Source organism: Podarcis filfolensis (assembly GCF_964270895.1).
Source record: "Podarcis filfolensis genome assembly, chromosome: 18".
NCBI classification, from domain to species: domain Eukaryota; kingdom Metazoa; phylum Chordata; class Lepidosauria; order Squamata; family Lacertidae; genus Podarcis; species Podarcis filfolensis.
This window is the reverse complement of record NC_139622.1, coordinates 9936883-9962509: the sequence shown is the minus strand read 5'-3', so window position 1 is coordinate 9962509 and position 25627 is coordinate 9936883. Positions and strand designations below refer to the sequence as shown.

The 25627-nt window shown below is 49.7% G+C and overlaps 1 protein-coding gene across 2 annotated transcripts; it reads right to left on the bottom strand.

The window, feature by feature from the left end:
• Window positions 1–1851: 1851 nt before the first annotated feature.
• Window positions 1852–25627, bottom strand: PWWP3A (PWWP domain containing 3A, DNA repair factor). 2 transcript variants are annotated; one of them, XM_083594529.1, is made up of 14 exons: window positions 25469–25627; window positions 22893–23023; window positions 21433–21524; window positions 20885–20979; window positions 16585–17388; window positions 13802–13912; window positions 11343–11413; window positions 11153–11229; window positions 10048–10108; window positions 9814–9889; window positions 7591–7641; window positions 6104–6534; window positions 4013–4101; window positions 1852–2804 (listed from the first exon to the last, which is right to left on the bottom strand). In XM_083594529.1, the coding sequence occupies exons 2-14, from the start codon at window positions 22947–22949 to the stop codon at window positions 2714–2716; spliced, it is 2106 nt and encodes a 701-aa protein (XP_083450655.1). In that variant the 5' UTR covers window positions 22950–23023; window positions 25469–25627; the 3' UTR covers window positions 1852–2713. The 2 variants fall into 2 exon arrangements, with proteins under 2 accessions (XP_083450655.1, XP_083450654.1); XM_083594528.1 differs by lacking the exon at window positions 25469–25627 and adding an exon at window positions 25191–25348.

Here is a 25627-nt window from a genome sequence, read left to right as displayed (position 1 = left end):
CTGGTTCCATTATTTGTCAACATACTGCATTGTTAAATTGTTAAATTGATAACATATTTAAATCACCTATCATCCATTCATTGTAAAATTGCAAGCGCTCTTAAAACCCTGCTAATGGATTAACTTGTGTGCAATCCTTCTGTATGTAAGCAAAAAACATCTTCCGTTCTTCCATAAATTCATTGTCGTCTCTGCCTCTTAATTTCATTGTCCGTTTTGTTGATATTGTTATCTTTAACATCTTATTTTTATTGCCACGAATCACACAAGTTGATCAGCCCGTGGTCTTCTTATTCCCATAAACAAGAGCCTGTCATTTATCATTATTCCCCATGAATCAGAGGAGCCTAACTGGCCTATATTATTATTATTATTATTATTATTCCCATAGGCTACAGCAAGCCATTCATTATTTACTATTGAGTATGAATCGCCCAATTAGCCTGATTTATAGAGCTAATGTGGGCAGTGATGATAGCTGGTTGGTCTGCTTTGATTTATGCAATTCTTAAACTTGCTATTTTATGGGTTTTGGGATGTTTTGCCCACATCAAAAAGTTTGATCTTGTTCCAGTTATTAACTTTGTTAAGTGACTTCCTCGCTTCCCCTTGGTTGAATTTCATTGCACGTCCTTTCAACGGTTTTCCAAATCCCAATTTTTATGAAATTTAACTTAAACATCCTTAGATCTTCACCGTATGGAATTAAACATATTAACTGTAATTTTCAATAAGGCTGTGATTTATGTTTGTTTGTTTGTTTATAATGCTGTGAAAACTAATAAATTTTTGGGAAAAATTTGATCTTGTTCCGCTCCCTCCCTCCCACCCTGTTCACCACTTTGCCCCGCTCCTGAAAAAGCTGTTTATAATAAATATTATTGAAATAAACCGCTCTATAAATCGACGATTGCAATCTCAACGCAGCACCCACGAACAGGCAGGTCTTCGCCCCAAGAAGCTTACAGTTAATTTATTTAGGCCAGCGCGTTAATTATTTCGTTATCACATTAGTACCCCGGCTTTTTCCAGCAAGGACACAGTTCTCCCCCTTCATGTTTGACCTTCATAACAACCCTGGATAACAACCAGCTATTTTTTGAACTACAGCTTCCGTCATCTCCTGCTATGTAGAAATATCTAGAGACCCAAGTTTGGGAAACTGGTTTAGACGGACCCCTGGCCTGACCCAGAGCTGAAAGATGGGAAAGACAAAGGTTAGATGCCAGAAATTACTGTGTTTTTCACTCTATAAGACGCACCAGACCACAAGACGCACCTAGTTTTTGGAGAAGGAAAACAAGAGAAAAAAATTCTGAATCTCAGAAGCCAGAACAGCAAGAGGGATTGCTGCGCAGTGAAAGCAGCAATCCCTCTTGCTGTTCTGGCTTCTGGGATAGCTCTGCAGCCTGCATTCGCTCCCTAAGACGCACACACATTTCCCCTTACTTTCTAGGAGGGAAAAAGTGAGTCTTATAGAGCAAAAAATATGGTATCGAGAGACCCAAGTTTGGGAAACTGGTCTAGACGGACCCCTGGCCTGAACCAGTGTTGAAAGATGGGAGAGACAAGGGTTAGATGCCAGAAATTAAATTGCTTTTCTGTGTTATCGCTACACCCCTTGCTGGCTTTCGCTGCCAGCTCCCCTCTCAGAACCCCGGAGAAGTGATTTATGATCATTTCCAAGATGCAAACATCCGGGATGCAACACTATCCGTGTCCCTCGCTGCTGTTTTTGCAAAAAACAGAGAAAGAACCCCTCTATTAAAAATAAAAAAGGAACTATTGAGAAAATGTTTGCCCAGTCCAACTTTGCAATTCTTCCAAAGGACACAAGAAACCAGTCTGTCATGGTTTTGAGAAGTTTTATTGTTTGATTTAAAAAAAGAGGATTTTGCACAAAAAGCGTAGAAGATGGAGAAAGGATGGAACGATTCGGTACGGGTGGAAGAAGGTATAAGGCTGTTTTAACTCTCATCAAATTAATAATACCTGCGCCGGCTGGGTTTTAAAATTCATAACGGGATTGGGGATGGAAGACTGTGAAACTAACTGAGGTGATTCCTGGCTGCGTCGGGAAGCAAAAGCTCCTAATTTGACGCACCTCCAGCTTTTAGAAACCTTTGCCAAAAGCAGGGCGAATGGGATTTTAGACGACCGACAGCGGAATGTACAGCAAAGTTTTTCCTCTTCGGGATCCAGAAAACCTCTGGAGGCCATTTAAAAGGGGATAGGGGTAAAAGCGTTTCCTATGAACAACGAACACACACATTTTTAATTTATTTTTTGCTTCCAGGCATCCGTTCAAAATGGTTTGGGCGTTAGCTCCCATCAGCCTGGGGCTGTAGTTCAAGACATTTGGTTTGTTGACACCAGGGGAGTAAGTCCTCTCTCAAACCGCCACCGGTTCCTGCACAACCCATCACCCAGGGCGTCACAAACACCGATATATTATTTATTTCTGGGCTGCTCTCAAGGCAGAGAGAAAAGAGAGGGTTTCACTGCCGCAAAAGTCCCGTTTGCTCTGACGGGATTGTCGTGGTTCTGGTATCACATGTACTTCTTACAGTATATTTGATACACACACACATATATATATTTAAAAATAAAGGCTCTTTTGTCCTATACAGAATACGCACTTCCTATTTCATGTCACAAGTCTGATGCAGAACTTGTTGTGTGTCCTCCCGGACGGGGACGAGGGGAAAAGAATTCACAGGCTGGCTTCTGGAGGAGGCTTCTTGCTCTGCAGGTTTCTCTTCCTCTTCTTTTCTAAGATTTCTTCCTCGAATATTTCTCTTTCCCTGAAGGATAAAGAGACAGAAAGCGGGGGACACACACACAACAAAATCTAAGCTCGTGGATTCAAAAAATAATACAGTAATGTGTGGAGAAGTTAACGGAGGCTCGTCTTCAATACCACAGCAACAGCGGACTAAATTTTGCTAAAGACGTGGACATTTGGAATGATATAATAATTTATTAGATTCAGGTGGGTAGCCGTGTTGGTCTGACGCAGTCGAACTAAATAAAAAAAATAAGAAATTGTCCAGTAGCACCTTAGAGACCAACTTGGTTTGTTCTGGGTATTAGCTTTCATGTGCATGCATGAAGACGTTTGAAGAAGTGTCCATGCAGACGAAAGCTTATACCCGGAACAAACTTAGTTGGTCTCTAAGGTGCTACTGGACATTAAATTTTTAAATAATTTATTATTTATACCCTGCCCATCTGGCAGGGCATACCCAGCCACTCTGGGCGGCTCCCAACAGAATATTAAAAACACAATAAGACGTCAAAAACTTCCCTAAACAGGGCTGCCTTCTGATGTCTTCTAAAAGTCAGATAGTTGTTTATTTCCTTGACATCTGGTGGGAGGGCGTTCCGCAGGGCGGGCACCACCACCGAGAAGGCCCTCTGCCTGGTTCCCTGCAACCTCACTTCTCGCAGGGAGGAAAGTGCCAGAAATGCTGCTGTTTCTTTACCTGAATGCATTTACCACAGATGCATTTGTGGAAAACTCATGGAGTGTATGATTAAGCCAACTGGGGACACAGGGTGGCGCTGTGGTCTAAACCACGGAGCCTCTTGGGCTTGCCGATCAGAAGGTCGGCGGTTCGAATCCCCGTGATGGGGTGAGCTCCCATTGCTCAGTCCCTGCTCCTGCCAACCTAGCAGTTCGAAAGCACGCCAGTGCAAGTAGATAAATAGGTACCGCTGCGGTGGGAAGGCAAACGGCGTTTCCATGCGCTCTGGTTTCCGTCACGGTGTCCCGTTGCGCCAGAAGCGGTTTAGTCCTGCCGGCCACATGACCCGGAAAGCTGTCTGCGGACAAACGCCGGCTCCCTCGGCCTGAAAGCGAGATGAGCGCCGCAACCCATCTAGGGGTCCTTTACCTTTTTTTTAAGCCAACCACAACTAGAGGGGGGACCCAGCAATACTAGGGCATTCTCTTCCTTTTTTGCAAGTTTCCCAAAAGCTATTATGGATAAGAAGCGATGGAAGGAGATACCTTTGGCTCACCAGAGGCCCTCTCAAGTATATCTCTTCCGCTTTCTTGTAGTCAATATGGTCCACGGCTGAAATGGCGTAGATGATGGCCTGGGGGCGAAGAGAAAGAAAATTTGGACAGGATCACACTTCAAAACGACCTTGACAGATTAGAGAACTGGGCCAAAACAAACAAGATGAATTTTAACAGGGAGAAATGTAAAGTATTGCACTTGGGCAAAAAAAAAGGGAGGCACAAATACAAGATGGGTGACACCTGGCTTGAGAGCGGTACATGTGAAAAGGATCTAGGAGTCTTGGTTGACCACAAACTTGACATGAGCCAACAGTGTGACGCGGCAGCTAAAAAAGCCAATGCAATTCTGGGCTGCATCAATAGGAGTATAGCATCTAGATCAAGGGAAGTAATAGTGCCACTGTATTCTGCTCTGGTCAGACCTCACCTGGAGTACTGTGTCCAGTTCTGGGCACCACAGTTCAAGAAGGACACTGACAAACTGGAACGTGTCCAGAGGAGGGCAACCAAAATGGTCAAAGGCCTGGAAACGATGCCTCATGAGGAACGGCTAAGGGAGCTGGGCATGTTTAGCCTGGAGAAGAGGAGGTTAAGGGGTGATATGATAGCCATGTTCAAATATATAAAAGGATGTCACATAGAGGAGGGAGAAAGGTTGTTTTCTGCTGCTCCAGAGAAGCGGACACGGAGCAATGGATCCAAACTACAAGAAAGAAGATTCCACCTAAACATTAGGAAGAACTTCCTGACAGTAAGAGCTGTTCGACAGTGGAATTTGCTGCCAAGGAGTGTGGTGGAGTCTCCTTCTTTGGCGGTCTTTAAGTAGAGGCTTGACAACCATATGTCAGGAGTGCTCTGATGGTGTTTCCTGCTTGGCAGGGGGTTGGACTCGATGGCCCTTGTGGTCTCTTCCAACTCTATGATTCTATGATTCTACATTTGACACAGGGGGACGCGGGTGGCGCTGTGGGTTAAACCACAGAGCCGAGGACTTGCCGATCAGAAGGTCGGCGGTTCCAATCCCCGCAATGACGGGGTGAGCTCCAGATGCTCGGTCCCTGCTCCTGCCAACCTAGCAGTTCGAAAGCACGTCCAAGTGCAAGTAGATCAATAGGTACCACTCCGGCGGGAAGGTAAACGGCGTTTCCGTGCGCTGCTCTGGTTCACCAGAAGCGGCTTAGTCCTGCTGGCCACATGACCCGGAAGCTGTACGCCGGCTCCCTCGGCCAATAAAGCGAGATGAGCGCCGCAACCCCAGAGTCGGCCATGACTGGACCTAATGGTCAGGGGTCCCTTTACCTTTACCTTGACACATTCAAGGAGGAAGGGTTCTGGAATGCAAAGGAAGGGCCGTGGCTCAGTGGTTAGAGACCTCCTTTGCATGCGAAAGTTTGATCTCCAGGTAGGGCTGAGACCCTGGAGAGCCGCTGCCAACCAGTGTAGGCAATATTGACCGAGGGTCTAACTGGCCGTGTGTAAAATCGGCACCTTATTCAAAATCGTCAGGGCTAGAATCTTAGTTCGTCTTTAGGGGGAGAGCCGCAGCTTAGTGGCGTGACGCTAAGGATCCCATATTGATGCTTTTGAATTCTGGTGCTGGAGGAGACTCTTGAGAGTCCCATGGACTGCAAGAAGATCAAACCTCTCCATTCTGAAGGAAATCAGCCCTGAGTGCTCACTGGAAGGACAGATCCTGAAGCTGAGGCTCCAAGACTTTGGCTGCCTCATGAGAAGACTCCCTGGGAAAGACCCTGATGCTGGGAAAGATGGAGGGTGCAAGGAGAAGGGGACGACAGAGGACGAGATGGTGGGACAGTGTTCTCGAAGCTACCAGAATGAGTCTGACCAAACTGCGGGAGGCAGTGGAAGGCAGGAGGGCCTGGCGTGCTCTGGTCCAGGGGGTCATGAAGAGTCGGACACGACTAAACAACAACAACAAAGGATCTTATGTCCGATCTGTGGCAGCATTTCCAGGGAATCTGTGAAATCCTGGAGAGCTGCTGCCAGCCAGTGCTGGCAGCACCAGCTCAGGCAGCTCCCTGTGTCCCAACTCCTTAAAAAAAGGCCGCGATTTACCTCGGGGAACAAGACGTCCAAGATGAACTTGATACTGTCCCTGCTCACTTCGGGTAGCACCTTGGGGTCTGCCTCTTGGTAAACCCGTCGCAGGTAGTTGAGAACGAGTTCCTGTTGGTGGTCGTCCTCCAGGTAAACCTCCATGCAGGTCAGGTACGGCCGGGCGACGACAAAGTCGCTGAGCCAGCGCGACGGCTTCTTCTTCCTTAGGATGGAGCGGAGGTGGTCGTCCGCCCCCTTGGACTTCACTATGAACTCGACGATGCGCTCGTTGGCCTTGTCCCGGGCGGCCCGGGCCCGATCCGGGAGAACTTTCCTGGGGGGCTTAGCAGGCGACGGCTCGGACGGCGACTCGCCCGGGTCTGCTTCCTCCGCCTCCGGAAAGTTATCCTGCGGCGGTTCGTGGAGGACGCCTGTTCGGACGGAGTAGCCTCGGGGGGAGGAAAGCAGACGGCAATGTCACGGTTTCTTTTTCCCCAAAAAATTTTTTTTATTGGTTTTCACAATATTATAAACAGACAAACAAACACACAAGACAAACAAACATAAATCATAGCCTTATTGAAAATTACACTTATTAACTTTGTTAAGTGACTTCCTCGCTTCCCCTCGGTTGAATTTCATTGCATGTCCCTTTAACAGTTTTCCAAATCCCAATTCTTATGAAATATAACTTAAACATTAACATCCTTAAATCTTCACCTTATGGAATTAATATGTTTAATTCCATAAGGCAATGTCACGGTTTCTGCGGGAAGGCGCAGAAAAGAGCCTGCCTTTCTCTCAGGTATCATGGACAAAAAATCATTCATTTATTGAATTTATAAACTGCCTTATACCTGGAGGTCTCAGGGTGGTTCAAAAAATAAATAAATCACAATATATAAAATAAAAATACAATAACGCCACCCCTCTAAAGGGTATGGGCTGTTGATCAGGTCAACCAAAGGCCAGGTTAAAAAGGAAGGTTTTAGCCTGGTGCCTAAAGGTGTATAGTGAAGGTGCCAGGCGAACTTCCCTGGGGAGAGCATGCCAAAGACAGGGAGCCACTGCAGAGAAGGCCCCGTTCTCGTGTTGCGACCCTCCGGACCTCTCAAGGAGGAGGCACACGAAGGAGGGCCAAATATTATGTTCCTTGCTCCCCATCCCTCCGGTGAAACATCGAATCTGGACAGGAAAGGACACGCTATGGAGAAGAAACACGTGCACAATACCCATTTTGCAGGAGAGGAAACTGACAATGGCTAGGACTTGTCTCACTGCCACAGAAGGGAAACGCCTACTGTATATCACGTCCCAAGAAGCCACAGACCCTCAATCCCCCAAAGCAACTTTAAAAAAAACAAAAATTGGGAGATAGTGACGTCTTGGCTGTGTGTGTGTGTGTACATGCAAAGGTGCCGTTGATGGGAACCTTCTTTGATTTTGTTCCTTCTTTAGGAAACTTAATCAAAGCAGCGCGTTTTAATAGGCAATGAACTACTCACTCATCTCGTGGGCGTAATACTCCAGGAAGGACCCCGTGAAAGATTCGCAGCCTGGGAACGGGGAGAGAAGAGGAAGGTTTCTCGACTAAATCCCATTTTTGGAGATTTCAAGTTACGTCATGCCGTTGCAGAACTTTGTTCCCACCGTGGAAGCCAACCATGGATTTAAAAGCAAGGCTTGAGGGGGTCATACATTAAATGAGCTTCTGCACTGTCTCTTTGTCACACTCTAGAGTTACCAAAGGCCACCAGGTTTCCCTTTAAAGTCTCCCTTGTAACATATGGTTCTGATGGCTTATTCATACAGTGTATATTTTCTTCTGATGGCGTTTGTACGGTTTCGTCATGGCCTTTGGGCTAGTACAGTGGTACCTCGGTTCTCAAACGTAATCCGTTCCGGAAGACCGTTCGACTTCCGAAACGTTCGAAAACCGAGGCGCAAAGGGCTGGCTGCAAGTTCAACTGGAAAAATTGAAAAACGCGCAGCGGAAGTTGTTTGGCTTCCGAGGTGCGTTGGAAAACGCAAGCAATTACTTCGGGATTTTTGGCGTTAGAAAACCAAAACGTTTGGCTTCCGAGACACTTAAAAACCGAGGTACCACTGTACAATAAACTCTTATTAACTTACTGACAGCCACGAGGCTATTCAGTGGGGGGAGGGGGGAGGGAAGAGAGATGGGAGATGGGTCTGTCATGTGGCTTCACTGGCTCTGCTGAGAGAGTATCCGCTTCCATCTCCTCCTCCCCTTGAACTCCCCCAACCTGGCCGTTACAAGAAGCAGTGTGCGAGAGCTTGCTTTCTTCCTCCTCCCTCCCAGCGTCCCTTTCCTTTTGTGTGGCGCCTCTGCGGCTGATTTTACACAATCAAGAGGTATAGGGGGCTTTATGAAACAAATAAAAAGAAATAAAAAGAAAAACATGGGAATGCAGAGAGAAAGTGGGATGGCCTGGGGTTCGGACTCGGATGCTGAACCTGAGGGATCCCAGCCTGCACAGGATTCCCCGCCTCCAGAACCAGCTGAGCCGGGGCTGGGGCTTGAGCCTGAAGGGTCCTCACCTGTGCTGGGTCCTCAGGTGAGTCTGCTCCGGCTCCTGAGGTGATGGAGGACCCATTGCCTGCAGGTGCTCCACTCTCAGCCCCATCAGAGGAAGCTGAGGTTGCCTCTGGGTCCGCTAACGCTCCAGCCTCTCCTGAGCTGCAGAGGCTCAGGGCAGAGAGGCGGAGGGAACTAAGTTCCCGCAAGAGGAGTGCTCGCCTCCAGGCCAGGAGAGGCGAGTCACCAGAGGATCGGGGCCACCTTATGCCTCAGGGCAGGTAAAAGCCAGCCAGCCCCAGTCCCAAGTTGCGGGAGCAACATTGTTGGTTACTAGTTCCTGCCTGAACCCTGTCCTGCTCTTCTGCCTGAGCTCCTGACCCGCCCTGGCTCCCTGCTTGCAAGCCTGTTCCTGACTTCACCCGACTCCCTGCCCTGCACCCAGCTTCAGCTACTACGGACTGCCTCCAAGTTGCACCTTTGACCATGGTCCGGACTTGGACCTCGCCTCTTGGGTAACCCACGGGACCGGCACAGGAAGAAACAGAATACTGTGCTGGTCCCGGGGGGAGGTTACCATGGGGCAAGGTCCAGGAACTGGGTCGAGGGTCGGTAGACTGTCCTCCACGGGCGAAGCGGGGTCCAAAGCGAGGAGCCGGGCAAGGACAGGAACTCTGGAGGAACGGGACTGGGTGCTGGCCGAAACAGATCTTCAACAACATTGCTCCCGCAACCTGGGACCGGGCTGACTGGCCTTTATCTTCTCTGAGGCCAGGGGCGGTTCCGGCCCCCAGGTAACCCGCCTCTCCTGGCCTTAAGGCGAGCACTCCTCCTGGGAGAAACCAGTTCCCTCCGCCTCTCTGCCCTGAGCCTCTGCAGCTCAGGAGAGGCCGGAGGGTTACTGGACCCAGGGGGAGACTCACCTGTAGGCACTGTGTCCTCAACCACCTCCGGAGCCAGAGTGGATTCACCTGGTGCCTGCTCCTGAGGATCCGGCACAGGTGCAGGCGCTTCAGAATCAAGGCCCTGCCCCAGTTCAGCCGGCCCTGGAGGCGGGGACTCCAGTGCAGGCTGGAATTCCTCCGGTTCAGCCTCTGAATCGGATTGCCAGGCCATCACAAGTTCTTTTGCTGCTGGAAAGAGAGGACACTCCTCACCCCCCCATCCCCACTCCGCTGGCTAAGCTTACCTACTCGAACTAGGTAGTCTGTTATCAACGTGATGCACCAGTCGATATCGTGGGGGTGACTCTCTTTGGCTCTGGCCTGGGGGCAAAATCATAGCAAAACGGAAAAAGAAACAGAATATTATCTCCCCTGGGGAACACAAGCCGTGCTTTTTGTGGAAGACACAAATGCAGAGCGGAAACCAAGGATCAGTCCCCCCCCCCAAGAAGCTCACACCTTTGCTGTTTAAAACTTACTATCAGTTTTCCCTTCTCCTTGCATTCGTAGTGTTTCAGGTTTCTGAACGAGGTGCAGAAGCTGCAGGGGGAAGGTGGAGGGAAAAGGGATACGACGGATTAGCAAGTGGAAAAATCTTACTGACGGCCGCAAGAACACAGATGGCTAGATACCAGAGAGAAGCAAAGCGTTTTAGTCAGTGGTTCCCCAACTTTTTGGGGGGCTCTCCCCCTTTGGTTCTCTAAAAATCACCCCCACCAGTCCTTGGAGGGGAACAAGGAGAAGGGGACGACAGAGGACAGGATGGTTCGACAGTGTTTCCGAAGCCTGGCGTGCTCTGGTCCATGGGGTCACGAAGAGTCGGACACAACTAAACAAGTCCAAAAATTATTGGCTTCTGGTGGAGTACAGGATCAGGTTTCAGGTGCTGGTTTTAACCTTTAAAGCCCTATACAGCCTAGGACCCTCGTACCTACGGGACTGCCTCTCCTAGTATGTCCCATGGAGGACCTTACGGTCTTCAAACAAAAACATCTTGGAGGTTAGGCTGGCCTCAACCAGAGCCAGGGCTTTTTCGGCTGTGGCTCCGATCTGGTGGAACGCTCCGTCACAAGAGACCAGGGCCCTGCGGGACTTGACATCTTTCTGCAGGGCCTGCAAGACAGAGCTGTTCCACCAGGCCTTTGGCCAGGGCACAGTCTGACCCCCTCCTTTGGCAATCCTCACAGAACTCTAGCCCAATGGTTGCCATTAATCTGATTGGAACTGATTTTATAATGAAATGATTTTAGAATGTTGTATCATTTTACTGTTGTTAGCCACTCTGAGCCCGGCTTCGGCTGGGGAGGGCGGGATATAAATAAATTATTATTATTATTATTATTATTATTATTATTATTATTATTTATTCAGCAATGGGTGAGAAGGGTTTCGAATTCAGACCTACACCCAACATGCACCCAACACTCCTTGCTGAGAAAGCAGAGCAGAAATAAGTTGTGTTTTTTTCTGCCGTTGCCTGCAGGAGCAGTTTAGAGAAAGCTCTGTGAACATGCCGGGCATCAGAGCAGCTCAGCCAATGGGTGATCGGAAGCCAGACCGGGACTGCATTTAAGCTGTACTTACCCTTTGGATTTCATGCTCAAAGTGTCCTGGATGAGGATGACGTTGGCCTTCCTGGCTTTCTGCTGCACTCTTTTCACCTGCCGGGAAGAGAAAACCCCTGTTTCATGCCTACCCCATCCCCTTGCAGGAAGGCTGGGAGAACAGCCCCCTTCCACAAAGATGCAACAAGACAGAACGTTTTTATTCTTACCACTGCCGGCCAAAAAGGTTGTCTTGGCATTCTGCACCAAACCAGCATCCCGGCTTTGATGGTACAGGGCTCTAAAGGCAGAACGGAAGCAGAGGTTGGAGGCCGGAACGGGGAATTTCCCTTCCCTTCCGGGTTAAGGCAGTGTGGTGTAGTGGTTAGAGTATCGGACTAGGACCTGGGAGACGGGTTCGGAACTCCACTGGGCCATGGAGCTTGCTGGGAGTGACCGTGGGGATCAGCCACAGCCTCTCAGCATAGCTGTCAACTTACAGATTTGAAAATAAGGGACCAGCAGCCTCGAAAATAAGGGATCAGCAGCCAAAATAAGGGATTTTCGGAGCACAGGTATGTTCGACTTCTGAGCCCCTCCAAGCCAAAGGCAGAAAGCCCAGCCAGCAGCCAAACGAAGCCTCAAGCAGTGGATCCCACAGTGCAGCAATCCGGCAAAAGGGACGCAGCAAGGAAAACCACCGTCACCTCTCCGCTGGGAAGCGCTGAGCAAAGGCGAGTCCCCAGGCAACGCGGCCAATTTGATCGGCACAAGGCATGCAAGCTCCAGCCCCCAGTCGTTTTCAGACTCCTTATTGGGTGAGCAATGCAGCCAAGCAACACAGTTGGAGCTGCTTCCTTTGAAACCCGGGAAATTGAAGGGACATCATCAATAAGGGATAGCAGCGGGACATGGCGCTGGGATAAGGGGCTGTCCCTCCAAATAAGGGACGCTTGACAGCTATGCCTCTCAGGCTGGCCTACCTCACAGGGTTGTTGTGAGGATTAAACAAGGTGTACCACCTTGTGCTCAGTGGAGAGAAAGGTGTAATAGTAATAGTAATTTATTATTTATACCCCACTCATCTGGCTGGGTTTCCCCAGTCACTCTGGGCAGCTCACAAGAGGATATGAAAAATAAAACATCAAATATTAAAAACTTCCCTAAACAGGGCTGCCTTCAGATGTCTTCTAAAAGTCAGGTGGTTGCTTATTTCCTTGACATCTGATGGGAGGGCATTCCACAGGGGGGGTGCCACCACCGAGAAGGCCCTCTGCCTGGTTCCCAGTAGCTTCACTTCTCACAGTGAGGGAACCGCCAGAAGGCCCTTGGAGCTGGACCCCGGTGTCCGGGGTGGAGACGCTCCTTCAGGTATACTGGGCCGAGGCGGAGACAACTATCAAAGGGAGAAGGCTGACCGCTAGCGGGCTGCGTCACCACGGGACAAGCCGCTCCATTTTAGTTTTTGCGATCTGGACCAAACCAAGGTTGGATTTGAAACGGGCCCTAAATCAGATTGGGGTGCCCTGATAAGAAACACACTCACCCCTTTACATGTGTGCCTCTTTTATCAAAAAAGGGAAGACTTGAAACGACAATGGGTTGAAATATCAGATGAAGATTTCCCCTCAATGCCACAGAGAGGTGGATGGGGAAGTCTTAACAAAAGAGATAAGTGATGGATACTGTACAATGTATGTATAAAGGTAAAGGGTAAAGGGACCCCTGACCATGAGGTCCAGTCGTGGCCAACTCTGGGGTTGCGGCGCTCATCTCTCTTTACTGGCCGAGGGAGCCGGCCTACAGCTTCCGGGTCATGTGGCCAGCAGGACTGAGCCGCTTCTGGCGAACCAGAGCAGCGCACGGAAACGCCGTTTACCTTCCCGCTGGAGCGGTACCTATTTATCTACTTGCACTAGCGTGCTTTCAAATTGCTAGGCTGGCAGGAGCAGGGACCGAGCAACGGGAGCTCACCCCGTCATTGCGGGGATTCGAACCACCGACCTTCTGATCGGCAAGTCCTAGGCTCTGTGGTTTAACCCACAGCGCCACCCGCGTCCTATACAATGTATGTATAGAAGCGGTTAAAATTGCATAAATAAAAGTTTTGTTAAAAAGAGAGATTCTGTGATCCTGCCAGGGGAGATTTTACAGAGGGTTCCGACTGGTTCTCAGGATGTGTGTGGTAGTGGCTACAGATTGCTGGACCAGGACCTTCAACAGATTCCACACAGAAAACGCTTATGTCCCCGTGGAGATGGAAGTCCCGAATTGGTGGCGCATGCCCTTTTGCCTTGCCCTCTTTATAAAGACTCGAGGTTTTCAGCTGGGGCAATCAGAATCAGACCCACCATTTGACTATTGATTCAAAACCCCCAAATGTATTTTATATAATTGACTTTTTATTTCTACTCTTTGTATATCGTATTGTTGTTTTATTGCTATGGCCGACACAAATAAAGATTCATTCATTGATTGCTGGGCTAGGACCTGAGAAAGACCACGGTTCAAATCTCCACTCGGCTGCATTAAGCTCCCTGGCCAATCGCCATCTTGCAGCCTGGCCTACCTCACAGGGTTGGCGGCCAAAGGCCAAACGCTCCCCACGCCTGCTTTAAAAGGTTAAGATTGGGCTCGGGAAAACGCCGGTGCGGCTGGGCCGTGCCGAAAGACGGAGAACGGGCCTCACCTGGGTGCAAGAGGATGCTGGGGAGTTCCTCGTCTTCATCATCCCTGGAAGCTGGGCTGTGGCTGTACCTCCTGATGGGGCTAAGCCGCAGGGAAGAGGCAGGTGCGAATCCTGTCAAAGGAAAAGGCGTTAATCCATTTCAGCTTTTACTACAGATAATAATAATAATAATAATAATAATAATAATAATAATAATAATTTATTATTTGTACCCCGCCCATCTGGCTGGGTTTCCCCAGCCACTCTGGGCGGCTTCCATAGAAACCAAAAATACACTAAAATATCACATGTTAAAAACTTCCCTGAACAGGGCTGCCTTAAGATGTCTTCTGAATGTCAGGTAGTTATTTATCGCTTTGACATCTGGTGGGAGGGCGTTCCACAGGGCAGGCGCCACCATCGAGAAGGCCCTCTGCCTGGTTCCCTGTAGCTTTGCTTCTCGCAATGAGGGAACCGCCAGAAGGCCCTCGGCACTGGACCTTAGCATCCGGGCAGAACGATGGGGGTGGAGACGCTCCTTCAGGTATACTGGGCCATTTAGGGCTTTCAAGGTCAACACCAGCACTTTGAATTGTGCTCGGAAACGTACTGGGAGCCAATGTAGGTCTTTCAAGACCGGTGTTATGTGGTCTCGGCGGCCGCCCCCAGTCACCAGTCTAGCTGCCGCATTCTGGATTAGTTGTAGTTTCCGAGTCACCTTCAAAGGTAGCCCCACGTAGAGCGCATGGCAGTAGTCCAAGCGGGAGATAACCAGAGCAGTACAGAGCTCTGTACAGAGTACAGAGTACTGAGATCTTCACCACCTTGCCAACAAAGGTTCGTATAGTTCAAGCTATGGTTTTCCCAGTAGTGATGTATAGAAGTGAGAGCTGGACCATAAAGAAGGCTGGCCGCCGAAGAATGGATGCTTTTGAATTCTGGTGAATTCTCTCCTGGCCTGAGAGATAGCTCAGTTAGTGGAGCATGAGACTCTATGGGACCTCCTCTCCCGGTATGCCCCACGGAGAGCCTCAAGGTCCATAAATAGCAACACCCTAGTGGTCCCGGGCCCTAAGGAAGTTAGATTAGCTTCAACCAGAGCTCCGGGCCTTTTCAACAGTGGCTCCGGCCTGGTAGAACGCTCTGCCTCATGAGACCAGGGCCCTGCAGGATCTGACCTCTTTCCGCAGGGCCTGTAAGACAGAGTTGTTCTGCCTGGCCTTTGGCTTGGAGCCAATTTGATTCCCTCCCCCTCTTTCTTTTTCCTTTCTCCTCCTGTGATGAGGCTGCATTTTAATATTTCAATATTTTAATTGTTGTATTTAGTCTTGTTTTTAAGTTGTATTCACTCAACTTGTTTTTATTATTGCTTGTTAGCCGCCCTGAGCCCGGCCTTGGCTGGGGAGGGCGGGGTATAAATAAAAATTATTATTATTATTAAATCAACAGGGTCGTGGGTTCGAGTCCCACCCTGGGCGAAAGATTACTGCATTGCAGAGGGTTGGACTAGAGGATGACTGTGGTCCCTTCCCAACTCTACAATTCTTTGATTCTAGGATCAACGCCATTCCAGCACTGTAGCGAAGTTAGGAAATTTCAATAGACCAAGCAGCAAAGTATTATGGGAAGTTCAAAAGCCATAAGATTTATGGGGAATGGGTTCTTGTTGCTTTAACACTGCAGACTAACAGTCTCCAAATGTGTGAAGTTGCTTATCTCAGGAAGGAACTTCTCCAGGTTGATTAGTGGTCTTCTGACACCTGGTACCTACTGTATTTTTTGCTCTATAAGACTCACTTTTTCCCTCCTAAAAAGTAAGGGGAAATGTGCGTGCATCTTATGGAGCGAATGCAGGCTGCGCAGCTATCCCAGAAGCCAGAACAGCAAGAGGGATTGCTGCTTTCACTGCGCAGCGATCCCTCTTGCTGTTCTGGCTTCTGAGATTCAGAATATTTTTTTTCTTGTTTTCATCCTCCAAAAACTAGGTGCGTATTGTGGTCTAGTGCGTCTTATGCAGCGAAAAATACGGTAACTCATTCACACCCAGATAGTGTTGTTATCCACCCTAATCACTCTGGGAATGTGTAGCTGGTAAATGTCTGAGGAAGGGAGGAACTCTTTGATCCAAAGTCCTGGGAACTAACGAGCTCAGCTGTCACAAGTTATAATTATTAGCCAACTAGCTGACCACTGGTGAATTTAAACATAATCAAGAATTGTGATTGGGTCTGAGTTCCGTTACTTCTGTTGAATTTCTGCCTGCATTTTGTGGAAACAATTTGCAGAGTGGGGCAGCCGGTAACTAGGAAGTATAACCTTCTCCCTTGGGTTATGTCTTCTGGTGCCCTGGTACAGGCGAGTGGTGGCAGCAACCACCGTATTTTTCGCTCTATAAGACGCACCAGACCACAAGACGCACCTAGTTTTTGGAGGAGGAAAACAAGAAAAAAAATATTCTGAATCTCAGAAGCCAGAACAGCAAGAGGGATCGCTGTGCAGTGAAAGCAGCAATCCCTCTTGCTGTTCTGGCTTCTGGGATAGCTGCGCAGCCTGCATTCGCTCCATAAAACGAACACACATTTCCCCATACTTTTTAGGAGGGAAAAAGTGAGTTTTATAGAGCAAAAAATGCGGTACCTTTTTTGATGCGTTTTGTCCTGTAAAAAAGTATATGCTGCCGGCCGCCGTTTCTCTAAACCTGATCCAGCTGGATGGTAAGGACAGGTGAGGGAGGGGCGCGTGGCCGGAGCATTACTACAAAGACACAAACACCTTCCTCCGCCCTGCCAAAGCATGCAAGCTACCTTCTTCTTCTTCAGAATCCAGAAGCTGGAACTGTTTCACGCTGAAGGACGCATCCTGCCTTTGCCCCGCCTTGCCTCCCGAAAGAGACTCTGCAGAGGAGTTCAAGTCCCCCGGACGACTCCTTCCTTGATTCCGTTTCTGCCGCGTTCCCTTCGGGCGCCTGCTGCCGTTGGGGCCTCGGCTGTATCTCCCTCCTTCCTCTCCCCTGGCTGGTTCAGCTGAAGCGCACCTGGCGGGGGAGCCCAGCAGTTTGTTCCGCACCCCGGGCCCCGCACCCGACTTTGCGAACCTGGCCCGGGGCTTTCGAGAGGCGGCCGCTGGGGTGCTCGTTCTGTTTGGGGAGGGGAAGCCGCTGCCCTTGCCAGACCTGCCCCGAGATGGGCATTGCCCCTCGCCCCTCTCCTTAAAGGACCGCAGCTGCCTCCGGCCTGCATCAGATGTGGGCGACGGTTCCTGCTGTTTCTGGGGAGTTATGGTCATTGCTGCTTCAGAAAAGGAGCAGTTCTGGCCAGCTGCCTCCCCAAAGTGTTGTGGTTTAGAGATGGGAGATGCCTTGGAGCCGAGGCAACACGCGACGGTACTCTCCCTGCTTCCTCCCTCGTACGGGTCCCTTGGAGAATGGAGCTGGCGACATTTAGCTGAACACTCCAGCGATGCTCCGGCGGAGGTGTTATTCCGGGGTGACACTTTTCCTTTCCGCCCCTTGGGTGAGACGGAGTTTTCGCTCAAGATATCCAGGGCCTTCCGCAGAGCATGCCGGTAGATCAGCTCATCTATGGCTTTGCGGTTTTTCTTGCTCTGACCTGTTGAGATAATAATAAATAATAAAATTTTATTTCTATCCCGCTCTCCCCAGCCGAAGCCGGGCTCAGAGCGGCTAACAACAGTAAAATGATACGACATTCTAAAATCATTTCATTCTAAAATCAGTTCAAATCAGATTCATGGCAACCATTGGGCTGGAGTTCTGTGAGGATTGCCAAAGGAGGGGGTCAGGCTGTGCCTTGGCTAAAGTCCTGGTGGAACAGCTCCGTCTTGCAGGCCCTGCGGAAAGATGTCAAGTCCCGCAGGGCCTTGGTCTCTTGTGACAGAGCATTCCACCAGATCAGAGCCACAGCCGAAAAAGCCCTGGCTCTGGTTGAGGCCAGCCTAACCTCTCTGTGGCCCGGGACCTCCAAGATATTTTTGTTTGAAGACTGTAAGGTCCTCCGTGGGACATACCAGGAGAGGCGGTCCCGTAGGTACGAGGGTCCTAGGCCGTATAGGGCTTTAAAGGTTAAAACCAGCACCTTAAACCTGATCCTGTACTCCACCGGGAGCCGGTGCAGCTGGTATAGCACTGGGTGAATGTGATCCCGCAGTGAGGACCCTGTAAGGAGTCTCGCCGCGGCATTCTGCACCCGCTTGGGTTTCTGGGTCAGTCTCAAGGGCAGCACCACGTAGAGCGAGTTACAATAATCCAGTCGAAAGATGCGTCGAAATGACTCAGGAGCTGAGTTTGCCCTCCGCTACCCCCACCCCGGCCGGCCCTGTGTCATTCCTCTCTGATCTGCTTGCAGAGGGAAAGGGCGGCATACAAACGAGACCATTGTAACCAGATGGAAACACTAGGGGAGAGATTTGCAGCTATTTGGCTCCCCTCCTTGCTGCATAAATACGAGGATTAGACCTCCAGCTTGGCTATGCCCAAAGGCCAATAGCCCCCACCCTTGGTAATAATAATAATTGTCAGGGAATCAGGAGCAGGAGCACTGGGGAGAGAGGAATTGGAGAGCGAAGGGGAAGAATCCGAGGGCAGCGTAGGGGAGTATGACAGTGGCCCGAGAGATTCCATGAGCTTCTCCAGCGAATCAGAAGATTCCCAGAAGGGGGCGCCGATGGTTAGGGCAAGGGGGGTCCCAAGGGGGACGCACCAGAAACAAGGAGCCAGAGGGGAACCACAAAGCAGCAGTGGAGGATCGGGACCAGTTTCCCCACCAGAGCGTAGTGGGGGGGAAGAGTCACATGTGTCAGGGCCAGCGTCTCCTCCAGAGAAGGAGTCAGGGGTGACCACGCCTCCATCGGAGAGTGGGGGAACGGAAGGGAGGTCAGTTGCAGCTAGCCCCCCCGAAGGGGGAAGCAGTGACAGCAGCAGTGAAACGGTCAGGAGGAAAGTTGCTGGCTGGGCGCGCGCGCCAAGTTCAAATGTGCAGGCACGCGGGACAGCAGGAGACCCGGATGGGGAACCAGCTCCTAAAGCCCGCCGGAGGGAGGGAGAAGGCTCAGTGGAATCAGCGGGAGAAGAGGCTAGAAAGGGCGGAACCCCGGCGGGCAGGTGGACCCAGAGGAGGAAGGAGCAGCGGAGAAGGTGGAGAAAGGCTAGAATCTTAAATTGGTGTCAAGGGGGAGGAGACTCAGACGGAGCATCAGCGGTCTGACAGTTGAGACGTAGAGCTGCGCGCTGCGGCTCTGGAAGTGAAACTGAACTTCAATAAAGACTTTTATACTTAACAACGAAGAAGCGTTGGTCCTTTGTGAGCTGGGACCTAGGGTAGCTCTGACAGTAATAATAATAATAAATTTTATTTATATCCAGCCCTCCCCAGCCGAAGCCGGGCTCAGGGCGGCTAACAACAATCAAATAATCAAACAATCAAATAATCAAACATTCTAAAAATATTTCATTATAAAAATTAATTAAAATCAAGTTGATGGCAACCATTAAGCAAAATTCTGTGCAGGTTGCCAGAGGAGGGAGTCAGGCTGCGCCCTGACCAAAGCCCTGGTGGAACAACTCTGTCTTGCAGGCCCTGCGGAAAGATGTCAGGTCCCGCAGGGCCCTAGTCTCTTGTGACAGAGCGTTCCACCAGATTGGAGCCGCAGCCGAGAAGGCCCTGGCTCTAGTTGAGGCCAGCCTAACCTCTCTGAGGCCTGGGACCTTCAGGATGTTTTTATTTGCAGACCGTAGGTTTCTCTGTGGGGCATACCAGGAGAGGCGGTCCCGTAGGTACGAGGGTCCTAGGCCGTATAGGGCTTTAAAGGTAGAAGGTAAAGGACCCCTGGATGGTTAAGTCCAGTCAAAGGCGACTCTGGGATTGTGGCGCTCATTTCGCTTTTAGGCCGAGGGAGCCGGCATTTGTCCGCAGACAGCTTTCCGGGTCATGTGGCCAGCAGGACTAAACCGCTTCTGGCACAACGGGACGTTTCACTCTCTAAACGCCGAAAACCCGGAAGTAAATGCTTCTGTTTTCAAACGTGCCTCGGAAGTCGAACGGCTGCCGCTGCAGTTTTTTTCAGTTTTCTCCACTGACTTTGCCGACCCCCCTTTGGGCCTCAGTTGTCAAGACGTTTTGGAAGTCGAGCGGTCTTCCGGAACAGATTACATTCGACAACTGAGGTACCACTGTATACAGGCTTCTGAAGCCCATCCCCTCGTATATTTTTAGACAGCAGGCGGAAAAGTTTCTCTTCAACCAGGCCTTGGGCTGATTACTATTATAAAGGTAAAAGGTAAAGGGACCCCTGACCATTAGGTCCAGTCGTGGCCGACACTGGGGTTGCGGCGCTCATCTCGCTTTACTGGCCGAGGGAGCCGGCGTACAGCTTCCGGGTCAAGTGGCCAGCATGACTAAGCCGCTTCTGGCGAACCAGAGCAGCGCACGGAAACGCCGTTTACCTTCCCGCCGGAGCGGTACCTATTTATCCACTTGCACTTTGATGTGCTTTCGAACTGCTAGGTTGGCAGGAGCAGGGACTGAGCAACAGGAGCTCACCCCGTCACGGGGATTCGAACCTCTGACCTTCTGATTGGCAAGTCCTAGGCTCTGTGGTTTAACCCACAGCACCACCCGCGTCCCTGATTACTATTATACAGGCTTTTAAATGTGTTTTTGGGAAGGAAGGGTTATTGTTTTTTCTGCTTTAACTATTTATTTGTGTTGCTCACTTGTGTTAACTGCCCCGAGATCTTTTTATGAAGGGTGGTACAGTGGAACCTTGGTTCTCAAACGGCTTAGCTGACGATCAAATTGGAACCTGAACGCCACAAACTCGGAAGTAAATGCTTTGGTTTGTGAACTTTTTTTGGAAGCCGAACACTCGATGCGGCTGTCGGCTATTGTTCCTGGGGCACCTGCGCAAATCGGAAGCCACACTTTGGTTTTGGAACTTCCAGAATGTAGCATGTTCGAGAACCATGGTTCCACTGTATATAAATCTAATAAATCATCATCATCGTTATCAAATAATTCTGGATCCCAGTCGCTGGAAGACAAGGGAGGAGAGAAGGCTCTTGTGCTCAGATTGTGCCCCGGGAATTACCTTCTGAGGCGTCAGGTTGGCCACCTAACCGAGAGGCGATGCTGTTGATGTCCTCCTCCTGCAAAGGTTTGACGTCTGCGTGGCGTACAACAATCCTTTTAAAAAGTGAGAGAAAGCAGTTAAACACCCCCACCATAAGGTAAAGGTAAAGTACCCCTGGATGGTTAAGTCCAGTCAAAGGCGACTGTGGGATTGTGGCGCTCATCTCGCTTTCAGGCCGAGGGAGCCAGTGTTTGTCTGCAGACAGCTTTTCACGTCATGTGGACAGCAGGACTAAACCAATGGGACACCGTGACAGAAACCAGAGCGCATGGAAATGCCATAGCAGTACCTATTTATCTACTTCCGCTGGTGTGCTTTCAAACTGCTAGGTTGGCAGGAGCTGGGACAGAGCAACAGGAGCTCACCCCAGCGCAGGGATTCGAATCGCCGACCTTCCGATCGGCAAGCCCAAGAGGCTCAGTGTCCCTACCCCCACCATACCGTGGTCCCGTCCAGCAGCGTCAACTTCAACAAGGGAGCTTGAGATGCTGGACGTGCAACTTAACTGTTTATTCAGGCAGAGAATTTCAACCAGAAGGGTTCTCGGCGTGCTCTTCGGATCTTGTCGCCTTCTGGAAGTCCGGCCGGCGGACAAAACCTGAAGGATGCAGGAACGCAACGTACACTTGTGAGATTTCTTAACGTTAAGATCCCACAGGGCGGGTCTCAACAAAACAGAACGGTGTAAAGACAAGAAAAAGATGTAGGTCGCACTAATAATAATAATAATAATAATAATAATAATAATAATAAAGGTAAATAATTTCCTTCACTTTAAGTAATCTTATCACTTGAAATAGTAAAGTGGACATTTAATTCTGGAATAGCGATGGGGGTCACAGAATGGTGCCTACGCGTCTGTTTGAAAATTGTGGATTTTTTAAAAAAGTGATCCCGGCCTAACATGCAAGCGAAAACATAAGTTGTGTTCTTTTTCTTTGCGCTACTGTCATCGCTGTTACCATTTGCGCCCAAGCTAATTTCAACTCCACTGCAGTGACCTGTAGGATACAGTGCATTTAATGCTGATATTCCACATTTATTTGCGTGGAACTTACTTCCAAATAAACGTGCTTAGGATTTCAGTCTTGATATTTTTCTCTTACTCCTTTCCTTTTCTTTGAAGCGCCCTGAGACCTCTGGGTATAGGGCGGTATATAAATTCAATAAATAATAGATAATAGATAAGAAGAAGAGACATATCCAATTTTTTTTTATTTATTGAATTATAACCTGCCCTTTCTCCTTAAGGAGCCCCAGTTGGCAAAAGCAGGTTCACCTTTAAATAAAGAAAGAAACACCTTCAAATAACTAAATTGGCTGGGGGGCCGCAGGAAGCTGCTCGGGTCCCGATCCAAGTGGGGAGGGAGGCCTGCTGGTGGGACAACCCATCAGTGCTGCCAGAGACCCCCTGCTATACCTCGGGGGGAAATACCACGAGTATCCTAAACTTCCTCCAACATGCTGGTATGGCATAGTAATAGTAATAGTAGTAATAATAATAATAATAATAATAATAATAATAATAATAATAATTTATTATTTATACCCCGCCCATCTGCCTGGGCTTCCCCAACCACTCTGGGCGGCTTCCAAAAAAATATTAAAATACTATAATACATCAAACATTAAAAGCTTCCCTAAGCAGGGCTGCCTTCAGGTGTCTTCTAAAAGTCTGGTAGTTGTTCTCTTTGACATCTGGTGGGAGGGCTTTCCACAGGGCGGGCGCCACCACCGAGAAGGCCCTCTGCCTGGTTCCCTGTAACTTGGCTTCTCGCAGTGAGGGAACCGCCAGAAGGCCCTCAGTGCTGGACCTCAGCGTCCGGGCTGAACGATTGGGGTGGAGACGCTCCTTCAGATATACTGATATACTGTTCGCCTTCCCATAGCAGCCACTGGTAGAGATGGGGAGCAAAGCAAACAGAAAGGAGATAAAAAGGTCCCGAGATGTTCAAATGAGTATCACCTTTGCAGGCCACCACCGCTTCTTCCACGTGCAAAGGATGTACTTTGCCTTCTTCATGGTTGCCGTTCATGGAGGATAGCGGGCAAGCGAGGATTTGAGGTGAGGGCTGGTGACCGCCAGGGTTCAAGGATCTGAAAAGACAAAATATCCCATTACTGCACCTTCGCTCGTAAAACGGCGATTCCTGCATTGCAGGGGCTAGGCGACGCTTGGAGTGCCTTCCGACTCTCCGATTCTGTGAAAAGCAGCGTTGTCCAATGGAAAAGCTAAGAAGACTGTAGCTGGATCAGGCCAGCCCAATGTCCTGTACTCACATCAAGACTCTCATCAAACCTCATAATAATATCAGTAATAAATGAACCTAGATATCTCCCACCAGCGCAAGAAAGCTCCTTTGACTGGTTTTTTATCCTATGAACCGATTAAGGGCGGTATGTTGTTGTTGTTGTTTAGTCATTTAGTCATGTCTGCCTCTTTGTGACCCCCTGGACCAGAGCATGCCAGGCCCTCCTGTCTTCCACTGCCTCCCGCAGTTTGGTCAGACTCATGTTTGTAGCTTCGAGAACACTGTCCCACCATCTCGTCCTCTGTCATCCCCTTCTCCTTGTGCCTTCCATCTTTCCCAACATCAGGGTCTTTTCCAGGGAGGCTTCTCTTCTCATGAGGTGGCCAAAGTCTTGGAGCCTCAGCTTCATGATCTGTCCTTTAGACCACAGCACCTCCTGCGCCCCTTAAAAATTTTTGTGTTGTTATTGTCCATGGAGTTTAATATGGTCTGAAGCTCAACATAAAAAAAAAAACAAAGATCATGGCCACTGGTCCCATCACGTTCTGGCAAATAGAAGTGGAAAAAATGGCGGCAGTGAGAGATTTTACTTTCTTGGGCTCCATGATCATCGCAGATGGTGACAGCAGCCACGAAATTACTTTGGCCATCTCATCAGAAGAGAAGACTCCCTGGAAAAGACCCTGATGCTGGGAAAGATGGAGGGCACAAGGAGAAGGGGACGATGGAGGACGAGATGGTGGGACAGTGTTCTCGAAGCTACCAGCATGAGTTTGACCAAACTGCGGGAGGCAGTGGAAGACAGGAGGGCCTGGCGTGCTCTGGTCCAGGGGGTCACGAAGAGGCGGGCACGACTAAATGACTAAACAACAACAAAAGTATACGTATTAGGACAATCCTTGCCGACAAAGGTCTGTATAGTTCAAGCTATTGTTTTCCCAGTAGTGGTGTATGGAAGTGAGAGCTGAACCATCAAGAAGGCTGATCGCCGAAAAATTGATGCTTCTGAATTATGACGCTGGAGGAGACTCTTGAGAGTCCCATGGACTGCAAGAAGATCAAACCTCTCCATTCTGAAGGAAATCAGCCCTGAGTGCTCACTGGAAGGACAGATCCTGAAGCTGAAGCTCCAAGACTTTGGCCACCTCCTGAGAAGAGAAGACTCCCTGGAAAAGACCCTGATGTTAGGAAAGATGGAAAGAAGGAGAAGGGGACGACGGAGGACGAGATGGTGGGACAGTGTTCTCAAAGCGACCAGCATGAGCTTGACCAAACTGCGGGAGGCAGTGGAAGACAGGAGGGCCTGGCGTGCGCTGGTCCAGGGGGTCACCAAGAGGCGGACACCACTAAACGACTCAACAACAAACAACAAAAGTATATGTATTAGGACAATCCTTGCCGACAAAGGTCCGTAAACAGTGGTACCTTGGGTTAAGAACTTAATTTGTTCTGGAGTTCTGTTCTTAACCTGAAACTGTTCTTAACCTGAAGCACCACTTTAGCTAATGGGGCCTCCTGCTGCTGCTGCGCCGCCGGAGCCCGATTTCTGTTCTCATCCTGAAGCAAAGTTCTTATCCTGAAGCACTATTTCTGGGTTAGCGGAGTCTGTAACCCGAAGCGTATGTAACCCGAGGTACCACTGTAGTTCATGGTTTTCCCAGTAGTGATGGAAGTGAGAGCTGGACCATAAAGAAAGCGGACACGACGAAATGACTAAACAATAACAATACTAAATCTAATTAATAATAATAATAATAATAATAATCAGGGAGGGGATTTGAGTCCCCCTCACCCCATTTTCTTTGAGCCCCCCCTCACCCCGTTTTCTTGACACAGGTATCTCAGCCATGACATTATGGGGGTGAGATTGGCGGGCTGCGTGAGGGTCGAGGGGCGTATTATGGGATAGGGAACTCTCATTTCCTGGAACGATAATGATAATACAGTCACAGGTTTTCCTCGCCAACGGCTCCCTCCTGGCAAATTCTTTTTAAACTACTGTTATTAATTACCTCAGTCCCCTCACAACGAGGCGGGGAAGTGGGGAGGCGGGATTCGAACCTGCCACGCCTCGGGACCGTCTAGATTTTGGGGGGTTTCGTCTTCCCTCTTCCCTTTTGGTCGTTGACGCGAGGTTGACAGGCCACGCCCCTCGCCCCTCCCACTTACTCCATTCCTCGCCGCTGATTGGAGACTTCGTTGCCTCGCCCCGCCTCCCCTACCTCCAACCAGCCAATCCGCGCGAGGGATTCATCCGCCCCCTCCCACTTCCCACGGACTTCCAATTTACCTCACCAAACCGCCTCGACTCCCGCGAGATGCGCCAGCCACCAATCAGAACGCGGGAGAGAGGGGGAGGGGTTTAGGGGTCGCCATGGCGGCGGCTTGTTTGCGTACCCGCCTCCAGAAGAGCTGCGTGCAAGGCGGGGAGGGTTTCTTTTAGCCCTCT

Coding starts and splice junctions, on each gene's coding strand:
- PWWP3A (XM_083594529.1), bottom strand. CDS start 22,949: ATGAAGAAGGCAAAGTACATCCTTTGCACGTGGAAGAAGCGGTGGTGG. Junction 17,389..20,884: donor CCAACCTGACGCCTCAGAAG/GTAATTCCCGGG, acceptor TTATCTCAACAG/GTCAGAGCAAGAAAAACCGC. Junction 11,414..13,801: donor CAGCATCCTCTTGCACCCAG/GTGAGGCCCGTT, acceptor TTCTGCCTTTAG/AGCCCTGTACCATCAAAGCC.